This window comes from Vitis riparia, chromosome 17, assembly GCF_004353265.1.
Source record: "Vitis riparia cultivar Riparia Gloire de Montpellier isolate 1030 chromosome 17, EGFV_Vit.rip_1.0, whole genome shotgun sequence".
NCBI classification, from domain to species: Eukaryota; Viridiplantae; Streptophyta; class Magnoliopsida; order Vitales; family Vitaceae; genus Vitis; species Vitis riparia.
In genome coordinates, this window is record NC_048447.1 from 293,624 (window position 1) to 318,689 (window position 25,066).

At 37.3% G+C, this 25,066-nt stretch overlaps 1 protein-coding gene across 1 annotated transcript in view; it reads left to right on the plus strand.

Moving 5' to 3' along the window:
- Window positions 1-1,103: 1,103 nt before the first annotated feature.
- LOC117904743 (probable cyclic nucleotide-gated ion channel 20, chloroplastic) overlaps window positions 1,104-25,066 on the plus strand; it is a 42,533-nt gene continuing 18,570 nt past the window's right edge. Inside the window, exons 1-3 of the mRNA XM_034817500.1 lie at window positions 1,104-1,383; window positions 2,837-3,326; window positions 20,059-20,250. Coding sequence (XP_034673391.1) covers window positions 1,373-1,383; window positions 2,837-3,326; window positions 20,059-20,250 — 693 coding nt within the window. The 5' untranslated portion in view covers window positions 1,104-1,372. The remainder of the gene's footprint in view (window positions 1,384-2,836; window positions 3,327-20,058; window positions 20,251-25,066) is intronic.

A 25,066-nucleotide genomic window follows, 5' to 3' on the forward strand; every position in this document is an offset into this window, starting at 1 on the left:
ATTCGTCACCATAAAAGTTTGGATTATTTAGTGTGCTTTTTGACACTTTTTATTATTGTTTTTAAAAATAGAAAGTTGGGTTAGATATACTTTTCATTTATCGTTTTTAAAAATAGATATAATGATAAATTTTGTATAAAAAAAAAAAAAAACTTTAAACTTCTCATGCAAAAATAAAAAATAAATTATATTCTATCCTTAAAAAAAATTTAATTTGAAATAATAAATTCTTTTAAAAATTTCAATATAAGTTTTTAACATTTTCTTATTTCATTTAAGAAATGTTATTAATTTTTATTTAAAAAACAAACCATAGAGAGCATATCCAATTTACCAATTAGTATGAATGTGACAAATTGATATCTATTTAGTGTAAAAAGAATCTTAATTCTTAAACCCAAGTCCTACCCAGCCAGTCTTAAGTCTGATTGAGAGGGAGAGGAAGCAATTTCTTTATTGAAATAGATTATTATTTATTATGCATGCAGGTATGATAATAATAATAATAAATACTTAATTAATTCGTATTTACAATTGAATGGCGGTTTCAAGAAGGGGGCTTATTTAAGACAGTGCCAACTGCACCCTTGACCAGTTCAAGTAAATGACAGTCAAGTCTGTACTATTAGAACAAAAATATTTAATTCTGCTACTAGTTATGAGTCCATGAAGTTGACAGAGCCTACGTGGCAGTGAATTTTCTTTGTCAAAATAATAATAATAATAATAATTGTGACGTATAAAAAGTATTACGATTATTTTAATATTTAAGTATTTATTTTTATTTTTCAAAATTGGCTTTGGCGGAGGGAGAGGAAGACCAAGGGTAGTTTATATAATTTTCATATTTAAATTTCTTTTTTTTTAAAATATATGTACAAAAAGTGGTGGTTACACTGACACAAGTATATATTAATCTTTAATAAATATGAAATTAATTAAAAGGTCTTTAATAAATATACTTAAAAAAAAAAAAATCTTTTCTTTTAGCATCCAATCAGACACTGCCGAGGAATGAATCCAAAGCAGGAGAGCCGAGTGACCAAGAAAGAAGGGGGGATTTGAATTCATAAATGAGATGACAAGAAAGAAAAACTAAAAGTAAACGATACTTAATGTTATTGCAGTGTTGTCGACTTGTAGTCACTCATCATCTGCCCCCGGGTCAGCTTCCAGGCAAAAGCCTCCAAATGTAAACTCCCTTTTCCCCTCTTCTTTCACAAATTATTCTCTTTCACACTTCATTATCCTCGTCTTCATCTCCTTCTTCTTCTCAACAATTTAAAAACCCCATCAGAAGAAGAAGCAGAGCTTATTCAGTGGGATTTCCATCTCTGGGTTGCTGCTGCTTTTGCAACCTGCATTCACTTCGATGGACAACAGGTTTGCTACCAGTTTTTTCTTTTTTCCTTTTTTTCAACTTGAATTATGGGTTTGATCTCTACATTCATTTTGAGAGCTATGGACCCATTACGTATTTCTTCTTCTTAGCAAATTTCACAGCAGAGAAGAAGAAGAGCTTAGGTCCTGTGGTCTCCATGTCTGAATTCATGCTTTTCTAGGCTGCATGTTTTCCTCCTTCAATTTTCAGCTTCTTTTCTTTCTTCCTCTCTTCTGATTTTATACTAAAATCAACCCATTTCCAGGCGTTTTTTTAGTTCAATTATGGTTCTTGATTATGAATTTTGTCTGTGTATGCTCTATAATTGCTTTGAAGTCAAGTGAATTATGGGTTTGATCTCTATATACATTATAATTGCTTTTAGAGCATGGAGTTTGCTTATGTTTAGATATTTTGTTCCATTCTTCTACAAATGATGCTTTCCAACTTTTGCGGGTTAGTTTTTCATCATTTTTCTCCTATCAGATTATGGTAAAATCTAACCTATTCTATTTTCAATCTGAATTATGGGTTTGGTCTGTATATGCCTTGATGCTTCTGAAGCACAGTGAATTCTGGATTTGATCTCTATATATATTATTATTGCTTCTAAAATGTGGAATTTGCTTGTGTCTATATGTTTTTTTTGTCTGAATTAGGGGTTTCATTTTTCAGATACTTTTGTCTCATTTTCTTTTTCCTTCTGAACAGGAGCAGTAGTAAAATCGAACCCATTTTGATTATGGGGTTGATTTATACATCCATGATAATTGCTTCTAAAGCATAGTTTATGGGTTTGATTCGTATTCCAATTTTAATTGCTGGTAAAAAGTGTGGTGATTGGTTTGATCTCTATTTATATGGTAATTGCTTTTAAGTATTGTGAATTATGGGGTCGATATATATAGATGTTATAATTGCTTTTGAAGCATTATGAAATGTGAATTTTCTGTCAGCTCAGCATGCACTTCTTCCAAACAAATTTCAGAGCAAAGAAAAAGAACTTGTGGATTTCCATGTCTGGGTCGCTGCTTTCTAGCGTCATTCAGTAGTATGGAAAACAGTTTTTTGTTCTTTTTCCCCTTTCAAGAAACATTGACATTTCCTTGTTTTCTTTCTTCAATTTGTATCTTTTATCTCATTATGTCCTTGTAAATAGGTTTCTATTTCCATTTTTCAACTTGAATTATAGGTATTGATCTGTACACGTGTTACACTTGCTTTTATAGAATGGACTTTCCTTGCCTCAAGGCAAGTGTTCTGTAGTATTAGCAATAATTTTAAGAAGAATGGTAGCATGAATGATGTAGGCTTTACAATGCTTAGCTTATCTGGACTTGTAACTAATTTATGAGCTTGAATTTTTTCTTAATTTTCTTATTTTATTAAGCTTTCAAGTACTTCTAATATGCATTTGTGCTTGTAGATTGTTTTATTTTTATTTTTGTTTTGTAGGTCAAAAGTATTAGAAATGAGTGATCTTGAAAAAGATGAGACGCCAATGCTTTCAGATGCTCATTCACAATATTTGGATAAACCTAGGGTTTCTCACTCGGATAGACTTACCTCTAGAAATCGGAGTGCATCCAGTTCCATTCCTATGAACTCCATGGAGTCCTATCAAACTGAAAGCAACCTTGTAAATCATACTGGTCCCTTGAGGAATGAAAAGAAAACTCCGTTCATACCAATGAGTGGCCCACTGTTAAAATCTGAGGGCTTTTTTCCTCCTACTCCTGGTGTACGGGGCCACAGAAAGGCAGAGCCAAGGGCAGAAAATTTTCCTTCATTTAATGGAATGGAATGGAATAATTGGCCCCATAACAACTATGCTGGAAAAAATGAACATCTTCTGAGGTCTGGACAGTTGGGAGTATGTAATGATCCTTACTGCACAATATGCCCAACACATTTCATTGACTCTAGACAGCAAAGGAACTCAAAGGTCTCTTTCTTTCCTAAGCTTCTGGCTGCCTATGCTATATTTTCATGTCACCTTCTTTTTACGCTCAAAGAATTTCAGATTCTTAGTTGCATTGAATGTGGAATCTTCAATCTGGATAGGTATCATGTTGTGTAAGTTTCATGATGGAATTTTAATTATATTTGCTCATTTGGCTTCCACTGAATGCAAGTAAAATATGAGCCTAATTGCATATCAATGCTCCAAATTATGGCTTCCTCGCTAAATGAATTTTAAGTCCTTTGATTTAGTTTATATTGCGTTACTCTATAAAGTATATGCATTAATAATTAATTATTGCACTTGTAATATCTCATAGAACATCTTGAGAATATGATGGCATGTATGGATTGATCCAGAGAATGTTGATTTTCACTTTATTGAACTTTATGGCCTAAACATTTGACATGTGATGCAAATTAGTGCCCTAGTGTTTCCTATTTACGTAGGTTGCTAATTGAAGAGTTTCTTGTGGAGCTGACATTACTATAACATGGTCAAGCTAATGATCCTTGCAGTGATGATAAAGCTATTGTTGTCATAAAAGGGAGTTCTGGACAGCCTATATTTGGAATGAAATTTAAAATTTTTGTTATATGCTTGAATGCTTATTTTTTGAATGATCATCTTATCTTTTGATAGAGTCCAAATATTGATGTCACCCTTACTGCATGTGCATGCACAACACTATATAATAATGCAAAAGGTTAATATACCTTATGGATGTTTGGAAAGCTGAGATGATTTTTATTAGAGATTGAGCTGTCCAATTTTTCAGTGGATTACTCCAAGACTACTGTAACTGTGGCAGTTCATGTGCTGTAATACCATACTAAAGAGAACCAAAAAACATATAAATCAGCTATCGAAATGCTTCCGTTGGACTTTTACTTTTTGAGATGAGGATCATAAAGGAAACTTTTTGCACAAGGATCTCGAGGGGGACCAACTTGTTCAACAGAAGGGCCACAGTTATCTATCACTTATTAATGGATGAGAGCATTCAAGTTCACGGGAAGGAATGTGTATGTATCAAGTAACATATGTTTTTTTTTCCAAAGGGTGCCTATTTGTCACTGTAATTGTAAGTGTTTAAGTAAAGATAGGTGGATCAATCAAGTTTAAAAGAGAGTAAATGATTAATATTTCAGAGAGCTATGGTTTGAGGAAGGGTTGAAGTCGAAATTGAAATTGGAGAGAAGTAGAGAGGAAGAGGTCTGTTGAAGAAGCTGATGTGAGTGAAAACCTAGAGAGCATAAGTGTGTAAACATTTTCTTCAATTTAATATTGAGGAATGACCCTTTTATTACTATTGATATCAGTACAATTTGGTTAAACAAATAAAGGAATGGATGTGTACAATTCTTGCAGATAAGTACTGTTGAAAGAGAGAGAGAGAAAACCTTAATTCTCATTTATATGTTAACTTCGTACAATAGAGAAATATATATACAAGGCTAGGTTGAACTAACTACCATATATGTGACCTATATTAAGAAAGGAAAGAAAGATTGTACACTATAAATACATTATATTCAACACTCCCCCTCAAGTTGGAGCATATATGTCATATGCACCAAGCTTGTTACAAATGTATTTAATCCTAGGACCTCTGAGAGATTTAGTGAAGATGTCTGCTAGTTGATCATTTGAATTAACAAAACTTGTAGCAACACACCCTGATGCGATCTTCTCTCTAATGAAGTGACAGTCAACTTCAATATGCTTGGTTCTTTCATGAAAGACTGGATTGAATGCAATATGTAATGCGGCCTGAGTGTCACAGACTAGCTTTATCTGTTCATCTTTTCCAAATCTCAATTCCTGAAGGAGTTGCCTCAACCATATGAGTTCACATGTTGCCAAAGCCATAGCTCAATACTCAGCTTCGGCGCTTGATCTGACCACTACATCTTGTTTCTTACTTTTCTAGGATATTAAGTTACCTCCAATAAAAACACAATGCCCTGAGGTGGAACGCCTATATGAGGGTGAACCAGCCCAGTCTGCATCTGTGTAACCAACAATTTGGGTATGACCCCTGTCTTCATACAACATACCTTGACCTGGTGTTCCTTTAATATATCGAAGAATGTGGATCACAACATCCCAATGGTTGTCACATGGTGACTGTAGAAATTGACTAACCACACTCACAAGAAAAGAGATGTCTGGCCGAGTGATGGTGAGGTAGTTCAGTTTGCCTACAAGTTGTCGATATCTCCCAGGATCTCTTAGAGGCTCCCCCTGTCCTGGTACAAGTTTGACATTTGAATCCATAGGAGTGTCAACATGTTTACATTCTAACATTCCCGTTTCTTCCAAGATGTCTAAGGCATACTTCCTTTGTGACATAACCACACCTGAACTGGATTGAGCTATTTCAAGTCCCTGAAAGTACTTGAGTTTGCCTAAGTCTTTGGTTTGAAAGTGGTTGAAAATGTGTTGCTTTAGTCTTTGGATACCCTCCTGATCACTGCCTGTAATGACAATGTCATCCACATAAACTACCAAATAGATGCACTGGCTCAAAGAGTTATGATGATAGAAAACTGAATGATTTGCTTCACTCCGAAGCATTCCAAACTCTTGAACAACTGAACTAAAACGCCCAAACCATGCCCAAGGAGACTGTTTCAAGCCATATAGAGAGCGGTGTAACTTGCACACTAAACCAGACTCCCCCTGAGCAACAAAACTAGGTGGTTGCTCCTTATACACTTCCTCGAGAAGTTCACCATGAAGGAAAACATTCTTAATATCCAACTAATAAAGAGGCCAATGACACATAGCTGCCATGGAGAGAAATAAGCGAATAGAAGCAATCTTGGCAACAGGAGAGAAGGTGTCACCATAGTCACAATCATAAATCTGAGTATAACCTTTAGCAACCAAGCGGCCCTTAAGGCGATCAACCTGACCATCAGGACCAACTTTAACAGTGTAGACCCAACGACATCCAACTGTAGATTTACCAGGAGGTAAAGAAACAAGATCCCATGTGCCATTGGAGTGTAGAGCAGCCATTTCATCAACCATTGCCTATTGCCACCCAGGATGAGAAAGTGCCTCACTAGCGCTCTTAGGAAGAGAAACAGAGGATAAAGTAGAGACAAAGGCAGAATATGATGATCCTCGATGGTAGCTCAAAAAATTATAAATAGGATGAGGATTACGAGTAGATCGATTACCTTTTCGAAGAGCAATAGGCAAATGGTCAGTAGATGACAGGGCCGGGGTAGGAGAAATCGGTGGGACTAGATTTTCTGAGAGCAATAGGTAAATCTAGATCATCAAACAAGGGTTGAGGAGTTGGATTTACCTGAGTGTTCGGCTCTGTCTCCGGAGTTGAAGATTGACCCTCTATAGGAGGAGATGGATTTCTTCCTCTTTTCCTAGAATATGTAATGCACTCCTTCTCCTTCTCAATTTTTTCTTCTGGCTCTCTTCCTTCCTTTTTTCTTCTTCAACTGAAATATTTTCAAGAATTCCTCCAATTTCTCCTATCTCTTCCCCCAACTCCTTTCCTTGGGATACTTCCCAAAAATTCTCTTCTCCTCTAATCTCCCCCTGAAGAGAATTTTGGGTGTTGTAAGGCTGATTTTCAAAGAAAGATACATCCATAGACGTAAAATACTTTTGTGATCGTGGGTGATAACATTTATAGCCTTTTATGGGTTGGGTGATATCCAAGGAAAATGCATATATGTGCCCTAGGATCAAACTTGCTACGATTGTGGCCATGGATATGGACAAAACTGTGCAACCAAAAACCTTAGGAGTTAGGGATGAAAACAAATGATGAGAGGCTGGAAAACATTGTTTTAGGGTATTTATGGGAGTTTCATATTTTAGGACACGGGTTGACATTCTATTGATCAAATATGATGTTGTCAAAACAGCTCCTCCTTAGAACAATTTTGGAATGTTCATTTGGAACATCATGGCACGGGCAACTTCAAGAAGGTGACGATTTTTCTTTCTGACACTCCATTTTGTTGTGGAGTGTCAATACATGATGAATGATGAATGATTCCTTCTTTTTGTAGATACTCTCCTAGAATATTTGAGTAATACTCTCTCCCATTATCTTTGCGAAGGATCTTAATACTGGTTTTAAATTGATTTAAGATCATCTTGTGAAATTGTTTAAACACACCAGCAGCTTCTAACTTTTCTTTCAACAAATATACCCAACATAGTCTTGTGTGATCATCAATGAATGTTATGAACCAATGAACTCCAGTATTAGTTTTAACATGAGAGGGTTCCCAAATATCACTATGAATTAACACGAAAGGACAAAATTTGAATGGGAAAAGAAGCTTTATGGTGTTTGGCATACTCATAGTTCTCACATTTAAATTGAGAATTCTTTATTCTTGAATAAACTAGGAAACAACAATTTTAGATAAGAGAAACAAGGGTGTCCTAGTCTACAATGCCACAACCAGACTTCTTTATTCTCTGCTATACTACTTTCAGCTTGATACACCTTTTTTATTTCAGCACCTTGCATTTTTTCTTCTAAGAGAAATAGTTCATCAACCTCCTTAGCACTGCCAATCTTCTTCCCCGTACACAGATCCTGAAAAACGCAATGGTTTGGGTGAAAATTAGCAATGCAGTTCAAGTCTTTGGTAAGTTTGCTAATGGAAACAAGATTGCAAGACAAGTTAAGCACATGTGATACAAATTGCAAGACAAGTTAGGCACATGTGATACAGATTGAAGACTCCAGCTCTCAGAAATTTGAACAATGCCTATTCCTTTTACTTTAGTTAAGGAACCATCAGGAATTTTTACCATTTGAGTCCCATTACAAGGAGTGTTAAGAACAACAGACTTGAATTCCCAGTCATATGATCGGTTGCTCCTGAATCCAAGATCCAGGAGTCAGATTTCAAGTACTTAGTAGAAAGGGCTGTACTAAAATTACCTGACTGGGCCAAATTTGCAGAGGTAAGATTTTGGGAATTTTGGAATATAAACTTATAGAATTGCTCAAGTTGCTCCTTGGTAGGGTTTGGAACTCCAGTATCTCCTTGCTTGGGTTGTTTTGAAAAATCTGCTACTGCTTGGAAGCCTCGGCCCCCACCTGATGCTGGGTTCCAGCCTCGTCTTCCACCACCATTATTCCATCCACGACCTTTTCCAAAGTTTTGGGGTAAATTCGCTGGTCTCCCATGAATTTTCAGGCAGCTATCTCTTGTGTGTCGTGGTTTTTGGCAATGGTCGCACCATAGACTATCTTTGTCATCCTTCTTCCCCGCATTTTTCCCTGCAACATAGACCGAATTTGCTCCAATATTTTTGTTTCCTGCAGTTGGCTGATTTGCTGTTGATAATGCAGATGTTTCAGCTGTTGTTGATTTCAGTCCACTCATCATAAAGCCTATGCGACTCTCTTCTCTCCTTATCAAGTTGAAAACCTCCCGAAGAGATGGAATGGGCGAGCTACTCAAAATCCTGCCCCTTTCTTGATCAAATTCATATCGCAAACCAGAAAGAAATTTCAAGACTCTTTCCTTTTCAATCAACTTTAGATAAGTGGCATGATCCTCCAGGTTTTTCCACACAATATCCTGGTACAAATCAATTTCTTGATACAGAATATTTAAAGAATTGAAATAGGCCATTACCAACAAGTCTCCTTGCTGAATTGTCCTTGCCTTCTCACTCAACTCATAGAGTTTAGAGTCGTTTCCCAGATTTGAGTACATTAGATTAGCTGCAACCCAAATATCCTTTGTTGTGTTGTAAAGTATATACCCTTGGCTGATTTCTGGCTCCATAGAATTGATCAACCAAGCCATCACCATTGAGTTTTCAACAAACCAGGTTTGATACCCAGCTTTTTCGGGCAAAACAGGCTTGTGTGTGTCATCCAAATACCCCATCTTGCCTCTACCACTTATGAAGAATCTTACTGATTATGCCCATTGGAGAAAATTTTCTCCGTTCAGTTTATGGGCTGTTATCTGAATTGTTGGGTTTTCAGTCGAAGAGGGATTGGAACTGGTCACCAGCTTCTCTCCTACCTCAGATCCTTTCTCTGCCATCTCTCTTTCAGGAAGATGACAATATCACTCACTCTTTGGCCAAATATTTCGCTCTGATACCATGTGGTTTTCTTAGGAAAAGATTTCCAAATTTTCATACATTAAAATTGGTATACAGGGCTGAATATATACACAGTATTGTTAAGAATAAAAAAGGGAAATTGAGACTACCAGCTAGACTATGAGGACTAATGTATATCTACAGCTAATACACCTAATTTCCTATAATATCCTGACTAAAAATCAAATCAGCCAGCTAATATACAATTATAACCAAAACTCTAATTAAGGAAAAAAGATTCTTGACCGATTCTCTACAAATACATACATCTTATTTATACACAATTGGGGACTGGATTCCCTTAAAATTTCTCCATAAATCAGAGATCTTATTCACCTACTATCTATTATCCTATAATCTTTCACATAAATCATACTTTACCAAAGAAAGAAAAGGAAAGAAATAAATACAAAATTATTTAGAATTTGCTAGCACTCTCCTTAAGCTGGAGAACAGATGTTGTCCATTCTCAGCTTGCATGTAATTATTTGAAATTGGTGACTGGTCAATCCTTTGGTCAACACATCTGCAAGTTACCCTTTTGTTGAAACATAGGGTGTGCATATGAAACCACTATTGAGTTTCTCCTTGATGAAGTGTTGATCTACTTCTACATGTTTCGTTTGATCATGTTGTATTAGATTGTGAGCAATATTGATTGTTGATTTGTTGTCACAGTATAACTTGATTGTCATTTCCCACTTGATTCCTAGATTATCAAGAACATTTTTTTATTCATAATAATTCATAAAATTTCATGTGCCATAGCTTTGAACTCTACTTTTGCACTTGATTGAGCTACCACAAATTGCTTCTTACTTTTGCATGTCACTAAGTTGCCACCTAAGAATGTTCAGTAACCAAAGGTAGAACGTTGATCTACCACTGATCTTGCCCAATTTGCATTGGTGTACGCCTTTAGGCTTAGCTCTTCATTTTTCTTAAAGAAAATTCCCTTTCTTGGAGTAGACTTTAAGTAACATAGAATCTTGTATATCGCCTCTAGATGAACTTCACTGGGAGAATGCATGAATTGGCTTATAACGCTGACATCATCGACTATATTTGGCTTGGTGTATGATAAGTAGATTAACTTCCCAACTAGACATTGATACATTCGACATTCTACTATTGCATTTTCTCGAGCTTCCCCTAGCTTATGATTTTGTTCAATAGGGGTGTCAGTAGCCTTAGAACCAGCATGCCAGTTTCCTTAAGAAGATCCAAAATGTACGAACTTCCCTAGGAGAATGCATGAATTTGCTTATAACGCTGACAACATAGGCTATATTTGGCCTAGTGTATGATAAGTAGATTAACTTTCCAACTAGACGTTGATACATTCGACATTCTACTACTACATTTTCTCAAGTTTCCCCTAGCGTATGATTTTATTTAATAGGGGTGTCAGTAGGCTTACAACCAAGCATGCCTGTTTCCTTAAGAAGATCCAAAATGTACTTCTACTGAGAGATAAAAATACCCTTCCTTGAATGAGCCACTTCAATCCCCAAAAAATACTTGAGTCTTCCCATGTCTTTTATCTCAAATTCTTTAGCTAGTTTCTTCTCAAGTCTTTCTGTCTTTTCAAAGTCATCTCCTTAAGCTAGTTTCAACCAAGAATTCAATTTTTTTTTCTCGAATTCTTTGTCTAGTTTCTTCTTAATCCTAGTAGCCACACCATTTTGTTGTAGGGAATTTGGTGGATGAAGATTGGTGTATAATCCCATCTTTTCCAAGAAAAGGAGATAACACTTGATTAAAATACTCTTTCCTATTATTAGATCTAATGACTTTTATTTTAACTCCGAACTGTGTGCTAACCATTTTGTGAAGGATGGAAAACACAAAACTAATGTTTGATTTGTTTTTCATGAGGTATAACCAATTCACCCTGGTACAATCATCGATAAACGACATACACCACATTTCTCTAGAAAGACTCGGGATTTGAGAGGGACCCCAAACATTAGTATGAATTAATAAGAAAGGGAATGTTGATTTGGTATTACTTAAAGGAAACAGAACACGATGATGTTCAGCTAATTGACAAACCTCATAATGAAAACTGTTAACATCCTATTTATTGAATAATAAAGGAAACATTTTTTTTTTCGGCAAAGAAAAATATGGATGTCCTAAACGAAGGTGATGCAATCATATTTGGGTTTTGATCAATGAGAATTTTTCTGGAAAATGAGAGAGTGGCATACGATCACCATTGCCAAAACTGGATCCAAGTAGATACAAACCCTCTTGTTCCTTAACATGCCCAATTGTCCTCCCCATGGCTTGGTCTTGGATCACACAATGAGATGGGAAAAAGGTGATTGTACAATTCAAATCTTTAGTAATTTGATGTATTGACAAGAGGTTAGCTGAAAGTTTTGGAACATATAACACGGATTTTAACGTGAGATCTGAAGTCAAAGCAATTTTCCCTTGGGCGGCCATAGTTGCTAGTGTGCCATCAACAACTTTATGTGTATTTTTTTAATCCCCAGAACATGGATTATAAGAAGAAAAACAGTGTGAGGAAAAGGTCATATAATCAGTAGCATCTGAGTCAAGGACCAAAGTACTTGGAAAATAGTACTTTGAAACACCAAGAACATGAGAAATGGGATACTTACCTGCTTAGGCGAGAGAGCATGAAGCAATAGAGTTATCCATTGAAGTTAAAAGGCTACGGAGTCTCTCAATCTCTTCTTTATTCAATCTACCATCATTTGAATCATTAGAGGCTGAGATTTCTGGTTGGGAATTCTCTTCAGATTGGGTAATATGGGCTTAACCATTCCGCTGTCCAGATTGTGCATATTGATTTCCATTTCTTCTACTAAATGATTGCGGCTTTCCATGGGGTTTCCAACAAGTCTCTTTGGTATTCCTTGGTTTTTTACAATAGACATACCACAAGGCATCTTTGTTGACTGGTGATCTGAACACTTCACTTCCTCCATAATTGTTGTTTGGCGGCGTGGAGTTTGGCTTCATAGTGACAAGAGCTGAACCTTCTGTTGTTGGAGTGTCAATCATAACACTCCTCCTTCCTTCCTCTGCTCTTATAATGGAGAAGACTTCATTTAGGGGAGGGAGATCTTTCTTTCCAAGGACTTGAACCTTGACTTTATCATATTCCACATTAAGACCCGTCAAGAAATCAAATATCCTTTCCCTTTTAACAAATTTGAGCATCATGGTCGTATCTTTGTTGCACTTCATCTTAATATTCTGATAGTAATCTAATTCCATCTACAAGCTTTTCATGATATTATAATATTCGATAACAGAAGAAGTACCTTGCTTGGTAGCACTAATCTTAGTCTTTATTTCGTAGATGTGGACAACATCCCTCACTTTAGAGTATGCTTGTCGAATAGTCTCCTAAATATCTCTAGCTGTTGTCAAGAACATGCACATCCCACTGATCTCTAGTTGCATTGAATTCCACAACCATGGCATAATCATTGAGTCATCTTCATCCCATGTAATGAACATTGGATTGTCTCCACTTGGAACAGGTCCAATTAGATGACTCAGTTTTCCTTTTCCTTTAAAAAATGTTTGCAACAATTGAGACCACATCAACTAATTGTAGCCATTGAGTTTGAATGGATTTTGCAAATTTTGATATTCTGTATAAGGGCTATTGCTAGTCAGGTTGGGAGCAAAGTTTGGAGATATGGATGATTTCTGATCCGTCGCACATATTGGTGCAAATTAGAAATAATTTTTGTAAATCTGAGAGGGGAAAATTTTATGAGGCTATGTAGACCAAAAATTTCAGAGGAAGGAGATGGGCATGAACAATTACTGCTGCTAGCAATGAGAAGGCTGTACAAGTGTAGCAAAATTCTCAGCAATTAAGGCTAAGAATAGAAAAGACTTAAGGTGCAAAAGAGAGCTCTAACTCTGATACCATGAAATAAATTTGAAACAAATTCTGCTCTCCTTAAATTTGTATTAGAATATAATATGTACATCCTATTTATGCACAATCGGGGATGAGATTCTCCTAAAATCTCTCCAATAAATCAGGGATCTTTTTCACCTACCATCTATTATCCTATAATCTCTCACATAAATCATATTTTACCAAAGAAAGAAAAGGAAATAAATAAATACAAAATTATTTAGAATTTGCCAGCAGCTATAATGAGGATATTGAGATATCTAAAAGCTACTTCAAGCATGGGATTGTTATTCTCTAAAAATAGTTACATGCAAGTAGAGCTTACACTAATGCCGGATCCATAATGTATAGGAGATCTAGTTAGGAGTATTGCACCTTTGTAGGGGGCAACTTGGTGACTTAGAGGAGTAAAAAATAACCGATAGTTGCTAGATCGTGCTGAGGCTAATTACTAAGCTATGACCCTAGGTATTTGTGACTCATGTGGATCAAAACTCTATTAAAGGAATTACAAGTAGATGTTGAAGAGCCTATGAGGCTATATTACGACAATAAGGTGGCCATAAGCATCTTACATAATCTAGTTCAACACAACTAAACTAAACATGTTGAAATGGATAGACACTTCATCAAAGAAAAGATTGATAACGGTTTCTTTTGCACTCCTTTTGTTTCATCTAAATTGCAGTTGGTTGATATATGAAGAAAATATTCTTCTTTTTTCTGTGTCAAAATTGAATACAAAGTGACCTATATATATACAAGTGGGATTCCTAATTTAAGCCATATAATATGCACAATCACTATCTCTAAGGAAACAATAACTAATTAGAAGAGATTCTCTCATCCATAAAATAGAAAGTATCCTAACACAATACCTATAATCTTGGCACTTAATTACAAATCATAATCCCATATTTCCACACTCTCCCTCAAGTTGGGTAGTAGATGTCTAGCATTCCCAACTTGCTTTTCATGTTTTCGTAGGTGGTCTTTGGAAGTGCCTTTGTCAGAATGTCTGCTGTTTGACGACTTGAAGGAATATACATAAGTCTAATTATTCCCCCTTCAAGTTTCTCCTTGATGAAGTGACGGTCTATCTCTACGTGCTTGGTTCTGTCGTGTTGAACTGGATTCTTTGCAATACTTATGGTAGCCTTGTTATCACACAAAACCGTCATAGTGGAGTTTGATATAATTCCAAGTTCCTTGAGTATTCTTTGGAGCCACATTCCTTCACATATCCCATGAGCCATTGCCCTGAATTCTGCCTCTGCACTGCTTCTCGCCACTACGGACTGCTTCTTGCTTCTCCAAGTCACCAAGTTTCCCCACACATAGGAACAATACCCAGTAGTTGACCTCCGATCTGTCAAGGATCCTACCCAATCAGCATCTGTGAATACCTCAACTTCCCTACTTGAGGTTTTCTTGAAGTAGAGTCCTCTACCTGGGCTCTTTTTAAGGTACTGTAAAATTCTGTATACAGCTTTCATGTGTCTTTCAGTGGGATTGTTCATGTAGCGGCTTACCATGCTCACAGCGAAACCAATATCGGGCCTTGTGTGAGTTAAGTAGATTAACTTTCCTACTAACCTCTGGTACCTGTCTTTGTCAGTTGGATGACTGTCATTATCTTTATCAATCTTACCAATAGGATCCATAGGCATGTCCACTGGCTTACAACCTAGCATTCCAGTCTCCTGAAGTAGATCAAGGACATACTTCCTTTGCGTGACCACAATTCCCTCCTTAGTTCTGCCAACTTCCATGCCAAGAAAGTATCTGAGTTGTCCAAGATCTTTGATTTCAAATTCTCTTGCTAGCAACTTCTTGAGATTCCCTATCCCTTCTTCATCGTCTCCGGTAATTATAACATCATCAACATAGACAATGAACAAAGTCATTTCACCTTCCTTAGAGTGGTTCATAAACAGTGTGTGATCTGCTTGACATTGGATGAACCCATGTTTTTTCACAACTCTAGTCAGTCGATCAAACCAAGCCCTAGGTGACTGTTTTAGATCGTATAGGGACTTTCTCAGTTTACACACTTTTCCTGAATTTTCTGGAGTTTCCATACTATGTGGAATCTTCATGTAGACTTCCTCTTCTAGTTCTCCGTTGAGAAATGCATTTTTGACATCAAGTTGGTGCAGATTCCAGTCCAAATTTACTGCAATTGACAATAACACTCTGATGGAGTTGAGCTTTGCTACTGGTGCAAATGTCTCTTCATAATCAATGCCATAGGATTGAGTAAATCCTTTAGCTACTAGTCGAGCCTTTAACCTGTTTATACTTCCATCCGGATTGTGCTTCACGGTAAATATCCACTTGCATCCAACAGGCCTCTTACCCTCTGGTAATTCTGAGATTTCCCATGTCCCATTTTTCTCCAATGCTTGTATTTCTTCCTGAACAGTAGTCTTCCATTCAGGTTGTTGAAGTGCTTCTTGGATGTTGGATGGGATACGATCATCTTCAAGAGAAGTGATGAATGCTTGGAAATTCTGTGAAAGCTTTCCATAGGACACATGATTACTGATTGGATGCTGAGTGCAGGATCTTACACCTTTCCTTAAAGCAATGGGTTGATCAAGATCATCAAGGTCATTACTGGAATTTAGATCATAAATTATGTTACCTGGTTGTGAGTTTGGGTTGCTTGGATCCTGGTCCAATTCTTGGTTCTGCTCAGGTGGAGTGCTGTCCTCGGGCTCCTTTTGAGGAGGTTTCTCGGGCTTTTCCTTTAAATTTTTTCTAGAATAAACTATTACCTCTTTACTACCTTGTGTAGTTGACTCGGGTGTGATAGAAAGGACATCCAAGGAATTGTTTTCGGGAACAGAAAGAGTAGTATATGTTTGAGGAGGCAGTGATGAACTCAAAGGAGAAGTAGTGTTGATTTCGGTTTCCCAAAATTGGAATTCATCTGTGGACCAGTTCTCCCCCTGAATTGCAGTTTTGGGGTAGAAGGGTTGATTTTCGAAGAAAGTGACATCCATGGAAGTGTAGAATTTCTTGGTTGTTGGAGAGTAGCACTTGTATCCTTTTTGGTTTGGTGAGTACCCGAGAAAGATGCATTTAGTGGCTGTCGGATCAAGTTTACTACGTTGGGACTTATGGATGTGAACGAAAGCAGTACAACCAAAGACTTTGATTGGGATAGACGAGATTATTCGAGCGGATGGATATGCAGCGAGGAGGATTTGACACGGGGTTTTAAATTGAAGAATCCTAGAAGGCATTCGGTTGATCAAGTAGGTTGCTGTGAGTACAGCTTCACCCCATAATTGTTTAGGCACGTTTGAAGCTATCATGAGGGATCGTGCAACCTCCATCAAATGTCTATTTTTCCTTTCTGCAACTCCATTTTGCTGTGGAGTATCAATGCACGAGCTTTGATGTACGATGCCATTCTCCAGAAGATATGACCCAAGAGTGATAGTATTCTTGAGCATTATCTGTCCGAAGGACTTGAATTTTTGCCTGAAACTGCGTCTGAACCATGTTATTGAAGTTTTCAAATATTTCCCTCACTTCTGATTTCTTCTTCATAAGGAATACCCAAGTCACTCGAGTGTGGTCATCAACAAAGGTGACAAACCATCTAGAACCTGTAATGTTGTTGATTCTAGAGGCCCCCCAAACATCACTGTGAATCAAGGAAAAAGGATGAGATGGTTTGTATGGTTGAATGGAATAGGAGTTGCGAGTATGTTTGGACAATTGACATATTTCGCATTGAAAATTTTTGGAATTTTTATTGAATAATGATGGATATAGTTTTTCAAGATAGGAAAAATTTGGGTGACCTAATCAGTAGTGCCATAACATAACAACATTATCCGTCTTGGTACTAGGGTTGGAAACTACACAAGCAGTCTTCATTGGTAGCCTTCGAATTTCCTCAGCTCTCAGAAGGTAAAGTCCAGCACACACCTCAGCATTGCCAATCCTCTTCCCAGAGTTCAAGGCCTGAAATTCACACATGTGAGGAAGGAATTTAGTAACACAATTAAGATCCTGTGTTAGTCTACTTATAGACAATAGGTTGCAATCCAATTTCGGAACATAGAGCACGGAGTGAAGAGTAATATCCTTGGAAATAATAACTGAACCTGTGCCGAATACCCTAGAAAGGGTTCCATCGGCAATTCGAACAGAGGAATTGTTATGGCAAGGAGTATATTCATGAAAAACCATGAGATTCCCAGTCATGTGATCTGAAGCTCCTGAGTCCACTATCCATGTAGTGTGATTTTCCTATCTAACATTTAGGGCATGGGAAAAAATACCTTTCTAGGCTACAGATGCGGTACCAATAGTTGTTCCAGTTGATTGAAGAGTTTGTTGGAACATTTTCTGTAGTGCCTCCAATTGCTCTTTGCTAAACGGTCTAGGATTTGAGCTAGTGCCAGATGTGTCTTCTTCGGCTGCAGCGGTGTAACCCCGGCCTTCTCTGTTTTGCTGTGGCCGAGAAGGTTTCCAATCAGCAGGTTTACCGTGTAGATGCCAGCAAGTCTCTTTCGTGTGTCCAGATTTTCTACAATGGTCGCACCATGGACGATTCTTCTTCGTTTGGTGGTTGTTGTTGTTGGATTGGGTTCCTCGTGCAACTAGGGCTGAGTTCTCAAGATTTTTGGAGGAATTTTGGGTTCCCAACATCACTTTTTGTCTGCTTTCCTCTCTGCGAATTTCAGAAAAAACTTCTTTAACACTAGGTAATGGCTTAATACTTAGAACTCTTCCACGTACCTCATCTAAATTCTTATTAAGGCCAAGTAAAAATTTGTAGATGCGTTCCTTTTCAATGACCTTCTTGTATAGGAGTCCATCTTCGGGACACTTCCAAACCAATTCTTCATAAATATCTAGTTGTTGCCAATACCGTGTAAGGATATTAAAATATTCGGTAACAGTTGAATCTCCTTGTCGAAGATCTTGGAGAATACTCTTGATTTCGAAAATCGCCGAGGTATTATCGATGTTGGAGTAGGTCTTTCTAGCTGCATCCCATATCTCCTTTGCTGTGCCATAATACATGAAGTTTTCTCCTATGTCATTGGTCATAGAGTTAATTAACCAAGACATCACCATACTATTTTCCAACTTCCAGGTTTGGTATCCTGGATCATCTTCCTTCGGCTGAACAATGGCTCCCGTAAGGTATTCTTCCTTACCTTTCCCGCAGATGAAGATCCGAACAGACTGAGCCCATTGAATAAAATTCTGCCCATTGAGTTTATGACCTGTTATGGGAAGAATGATGTCGTCTGTGGTGCTGGCACTGCCGGAGTGAACTGCTTCAGGTCTGGACATCACCTCCGAGTTTAATCCTTCCGTTCTGCTCTCCATGGAAAAAGATGATTTTTTTTTTTTTTTATACGTGGTTTAGATCTGAATGCTCTGATACCATGAAGAAAATATTCTTCTTTTTTCTGTGTCAAAACTAAATACAAAGTGACCTATATATATACAAGTGGGATTCCTAATTTAAGCCATATAATATGCACAATCACTATCTCTAAGGAAACAATAACTAATTAGGAGAGATTCTCTCATCCATAAAATAGAAAGTATCCTAACACAATCCCTATAATCTTGGCACTTAATTACAAATCATAATCCCTTATTTCCACAATATATTCACCAAAGGAGTGTCTAATCCAAGCTTCAACTTGGTGCCATGCAAGCCAGAAATGAAGAATATCTTCAACCCAACTTGAGGGGAGTGTAGGAAATCAATAGAATCCCCTAATCTTAGGTCCCGATTAGTTCTAAAGGAGCTATATTTGGTGTATATAAGCTGGTAGAGTTGTTCAGTCAATGTAAAAATTAGGATAATTGTAACAATCAACAATTGACTAGGATGGTTGTAAATCAGTGATTAAAACAGCTGTAAATTGTGTGTTAGACTCTTAGACACTATTATATATATGTGAACTATTTTTAAATCAAAGAATGAATTGGTTTTTCCAACCAATGGTTAGTTAGCAAAAAGTTCTTGAACATTCCCTTTAGCATCATTTTATGAGATTGAAATCTAGTCTGCATTCCAATTAGGAGAATGCAAACATACAAGTTGCATGGTTTGTCAATTTGTATTTTAAGTTTAATTTCAATGGATTTTCTTGATGATCTCAAAGTTACAAGAGAGTTTATTGTCACCAATTTACTAGTGGAGGGGAATCTAATGACAATTTGTTTGAGTTGTTAATGGTAACATAGGATGTTGGAGATATGACTATTGGATGCAGAGGATTGTGGACAATGGTAGTGGGCTGGGTTGCTTTTTCTTGTGGAAGCCTAGATTGGCTAATAAGAAAGAGCTAATAGGCTGGTCAAGAAAGGAGCTTTGTCTCCCCCACCACCCGCCACCCCACCCCCCAAACTGCCAAAAAGAAAACAAACCCCCCTCATCCTTTGTTCTTTTGTACAAGTTCTTATTTTTATTAAATTCAATACAACCATAGTTTCTTATTAAAAAATGTTTTTTCCTTTGTACTAGTAAAATGGAGTTATTTTAATGCATGAAAGATGCTAGAATAGAGGGGATAAGTATGAACATTTCAAGTATGAGAAGATTTACTTTTATATTTTGATAGATTAACTTTGACATATCTTGATAAAGCATACTCATGCGTTCTGAATTATTTTGTTTGTCTACAGTTTCATAGTGCTTTCTATGGAGATGCTAGAGGATGGGCAAGGAGATTTTTTTCTTCTCTACAATCATATGTTCCTGGAATCATGAACCCTCATACTAAAGTTGTTCAACAATGGAATAGATTTTTTGTCATTTCTTGCTTGTTGGCAATTTTTGTAGACCCTTTATTTTTCCTCTTGCTGTCTGTGCAACAGGTATGGTTTTGCTTCTTTCTTGATATGGAAGTGTTATGTGGATTGGCTTTTAAGGATTATGGGCACTGCACTTGAATTGAACTTTAAATGTTAAAAATGGCTTTGACAAGGTTTATATTTTTGCTAGTATTGGGATTGTTATTCTTCAATTATTGAAATTGGAAAGTACATAACGCATGATATCTTAGAAGTCCTTAATAACATCTGTGCTTCCAAAAGCGTGCTCAAATTTGCTTTCTTTTCTTGGAAAATAAAGAAAGTTATTGAAAGTTCAAAGGAAGATGAAGGATGAAATGCGTAGGGAGCGAGTGGTTTCCTCTTTAAGGATAGGAGAATTGGGAAAAGTGGAAGAACTGTTACCCTATCTGTTAAGTAACAACTATCAAAAGCCTCATGTCCTGTACAACTTGAACCAATGGAAAACCAGAGGAGAAAAATGTTAATAAGTTCTGATTGCTTTAAGTCCTCTTCTAATATATTCTGAAGTTTTACAAAGTTCAAACTGCTCCATCCTTCAAGATTTCTGGAATACAGAGAATGTTAACATGGAAGTATAATTACAAGGAAACTTATGCTTAGCATTAAGATAATATGCTGAAGTTCTAAGGGTGGATAGCTGCATTTTCTTCTTCCCATGCTACAATACCCATGCTATGAAGTTTGTGGTCCAAGTATTAAGTCACTCCTTGTGCCTGTGTGATGCAAGTAGCATCCCTACATCTGTAGTACAACAATCCTTCTCCATGATTGCTGGTATGTGAGATGTGTTTTCAGATGTATCAGTGGTTGTGCTGTGTTATGCAAGTACGGGACAAGTTTTTATCAATGTTGAAGTTGCTTAACATCCGTTTGCTTCAATAGTTCTTGTTTTCTTCCTTTAATAATTAAAAGTGTTTAGAAGTGATGAGAAATCTGGAGATGGTGTTGGAATTCATGTTGCTCTAGTGAAACTAAAAGGACCTACTTATTTGCTGTGGGCTAAAGCCATGAAGATGTAAGTTAGGGAAAAGGGGAAACGAAAACATCTCGTTGAAGATTCTCATCTCCATAATCTATGAGTTTTGATAAGTGGCAAGAGGATGACTTCATGACAATAATATGGTTGTGGAATAATATGGATCCATATATTAGTTCTAACTTAATGTTTTTAAACCGTAAAGGAGATGTGGGAAACAATTAGAGAGGCATACTCCAATGAAAAATTATTTCTAGAATCTATCGGTTGCATAAGGATATTTTTAGTGTGAAGCAGACCAGGAAACCTCTAAGTGAACATCGTGCATCCCTTAAAGGGTTGTGGGAAGAATTGAGTGTGGATCAACCGTTGTTTGTTGGTATTGATATTTAGAAAAGGAAAAGGGAAGTGTTTTAGGTTGCTAAATTTTGTTTGTAACCTTAATCTTGAAATATGTGGAGGTTAAAGATTCTCTTCTTCATTGAAATCCTTCACTCTAGCTTTATTTTGTCTCTATCCCTGAAACTTATCAAGAAGCTCTCTTCACCCTGGCTGCAAGTAAGCTATGAAAGAACAGATGAGTGTCCTCATCAGTGGTGGTATGTGAGAGCTCATTGATTTGCTACAAGCTAAAAAACACTTTTGGTTCCTGGTGGGGTCTATGTTATACAGTACCATCTTGATGGAACCATTGAAAGACTTGAGGCTAAATTAGTGGCAAAGGACATATTCAATATGGGGTAGATTTTTTTTTTTTTTTTTTGATTGGAAACGACACAAAGATATATTGATAGAAAAAGAAGTACAATAAGAAGGATGAGAAATCCTCCCGCCAAAGACAACTAAAATACAGGAAAATACACAGAAAACAAACGAACTCTCTATAAAGGACTAATCCTTGTGGAGTACACACCGCTAACCAATCAAGTTGAATCACATTAAGGGGAGTCCCCTTAAATGCCTTGGAACAGAAAGCCCACAGAGAAGCAAGGAAAACAATAGTCTTAAAGAAACTCTAAATTCCTTGCTTTATCCTCGAAAATCCTCGCGTTTCTTTCCCACCACACAACCCGAATTAGAGCGATGCTCGTAGCTTGCCACAAAACTATCCCCCTCTTAGAAGTACCAAAACCTTTAAATTTGATGGACATCATGTCAGATATGCTCCTCGGGGGAGCCCAATCCATCTTAGCTAACTGAAATAACCTGTGCCACAACCCAATCGTCAAGGAACAATGAAGAAGAAGATGATCTGCTGATTCCCCATGCTTCATGCACATAATACAAATATCAGGACTAAGGGCTTTGTAGGGTCTTCTCACTTGTAGCATGTCATTAGTATTCACCTTCTTGTGTACCACTAATCAAACAAAGGACTTCACTTTGAAAGGAACTTGAGAATTCCAAACAAACTTTGAAGGGAAGTCCTGAGGAGATCCAGAAAATTGAGATAATGCTAGAAAGAAGGATTTGACTGAAAAAAGCCCTGAAGAGGATAATGGCCAAAATCTGGCATTTGGGACCGAAGGAGATAGATGCAATGCATCAAGTGACCGCATGAGGCCTTCTAAGTCCTCTATCTCAGAATCTGACAGGTTACGGCGGAAATTTAAATTCCAAGAAAAAGGACGAGTAGGACCGAGAACTGAAGAAATAGGAATGTTTTTATCCACGACTACTCTAAATAGTCTTGGATATTGGGTTCCCAAAGGTTGGTCCCCCCACCACAAATCTTCCTAGAAACGAATTCTTTCCCCGTTTCCTACCACATACCGAGTAAACAAGGAAAACTCCTGAAAGACTTGTGCAATAGCCTTCTAAGGACAGCGATGTGACCATTTGACTAAAGTGTTAGCATCCCAACCATTGGAGTGTGAACCATAAATGCTTAAAATGACCTGATGCCAAAGAGCTGAACCCTCTCTAGGATACCTCCACAGCCATTTACCCTAGAAGAGCGAGATTCCTCAAAGAAATATTCCCAAAACCCAAACCCCCTATTGCCTTCGGTTTGCACACAACATCCCACCTCACTAAATGATCTCTTTTGCCTTCCCAATCCCTGATCATAAAAAATCCCTTTGCAACCTCTCGATTTTTGCAGCCACTGAAGCGGGTAGCTTAAATAAGGAAAGGAAGTAACATGGCATATGGGTAAGGCAAGATTGGATAAGAGTTATTCTTCCTCCAAAGGATAAGTAGGCCTTTTGCCACCCATTTAATATACTTGAGATTCTCTCAATCACTGGATCCCAAAAGCCACACGCCTTAGGGTTCCCACCCAAAGGAAGACCCAGATAGAGTATAGGCCATCCGGACACCTTGCAATCAAGCATCATAGCCAATCTTGAAAGATGAGCCTGATCAAGATTGATGCCATAAATACTGCTCTTGTCAAGGTTGACCTTGAGCCCAAAAATGTGCCCAAACACTAACAAAAGACTCTTGAGAGTCTGCAGCTCTTCCTCCCTTGTGTTAGAAAAGAAGATGGTATCATCAGCAAATTGCAAATGGGACACCCTAGTTTTGTTTGTACCCACTCTGAAACCCTCCAACATATTTCTTTCCTCTGCTCTCATAAGCATCCTACTCAGTACATCTGCGACTAAAGTAAACAAAAAAGGGGATAAAGGGTCGTCTTGTCTTAAACCTCTCGATGCCTTAACCCACCCTTTAGCGCTACCATTCACCAAGATGGCATAAGATACCGAGGATAAACATCCACTCATCCATTTCCTCCATCTAGGACTAAACCCCTTCTTCTCTAACACATGATCCAAAAAATCCCACTTCACGTGATCATATTCCTTTTCAAAGTCTATTTTGAAGACAACGCCTTCCTCCCCTGATCGTCTTCTCTCGTCCACTATCTCATTCGCTATGAGAAACGCATCCAATGTTTGTCTCCCTTGAACAAAAGCGCCTTGAGTATAGTGGATGGTCTCATGTAGAACCCCTCTTAGACGCCCTGGGAGCACTTTGGCTACTATCTTGTAAAGACTAGTGATCAAACTAATGGGTCTAAAATCTGATATTTTCTTTGTCAAACTCTTTTTGGGTAATAGAACAATGAAAGAGGCATTAGTGCTTTGATTGATAATTCCACTCCTATGAAATTCTGCGAACACTCTCACCAAATCCTCCTTAAACACATCCCAACAGTCTTGGAATACTGCAATAGTAAAGCCATCAGGCCCCGGAGCCTTGTGCCTATCCAGCTGAAAAATGACCTTAGAAATCTCTTCTTCAGTGAAAGGGGAATCCAACCTTAACGCGCTCTTTTCCGAAATAGGGGACCAATCTAATCCTTCAACACCCCAAGACTCTCCTGTAGGGCTCGTGTAAATTTGGTAGGAAACTATATCAGCTGGATGTGAAAAATGCATTCTTGTATGAAGATTTGAATAAATGTATATGAAATAGCCAACTGGGGTTGTTGCTTTGGGGTAGGCTTCTGTCAGGGTTTACAAACTTAAAAAATGGCAATTTATGCCCCCTGGTTTGATAAGTTGAAAAATTTTCTAATCCTTTGTATCTTAGAGTTGTCATTCTATTGAAGAGAAAAGCTAATACTATAGTTCTTCTTCCTGTCTATGTGGATGACAGTGTATTCTGGAATTGACTGCACATATTGAGCAGCTAAAATAGTATTACAAGGAAAATTTCAAACTAAGGATCTTTTACTTTTGTGGTGTTTCTCTGATTGAAGTTGCTCGTGGAAAGATGATATTGATTTTCCTTGGAGGAAGTATATACATTATTTACACACTGAAACCTGTATGTTAAGCTCTAAACCTGCAGGAACTCCTTCAGAAATAATGTCAAACTTGAAGGTGATTTGGTGCAAAACTAATTTATTGA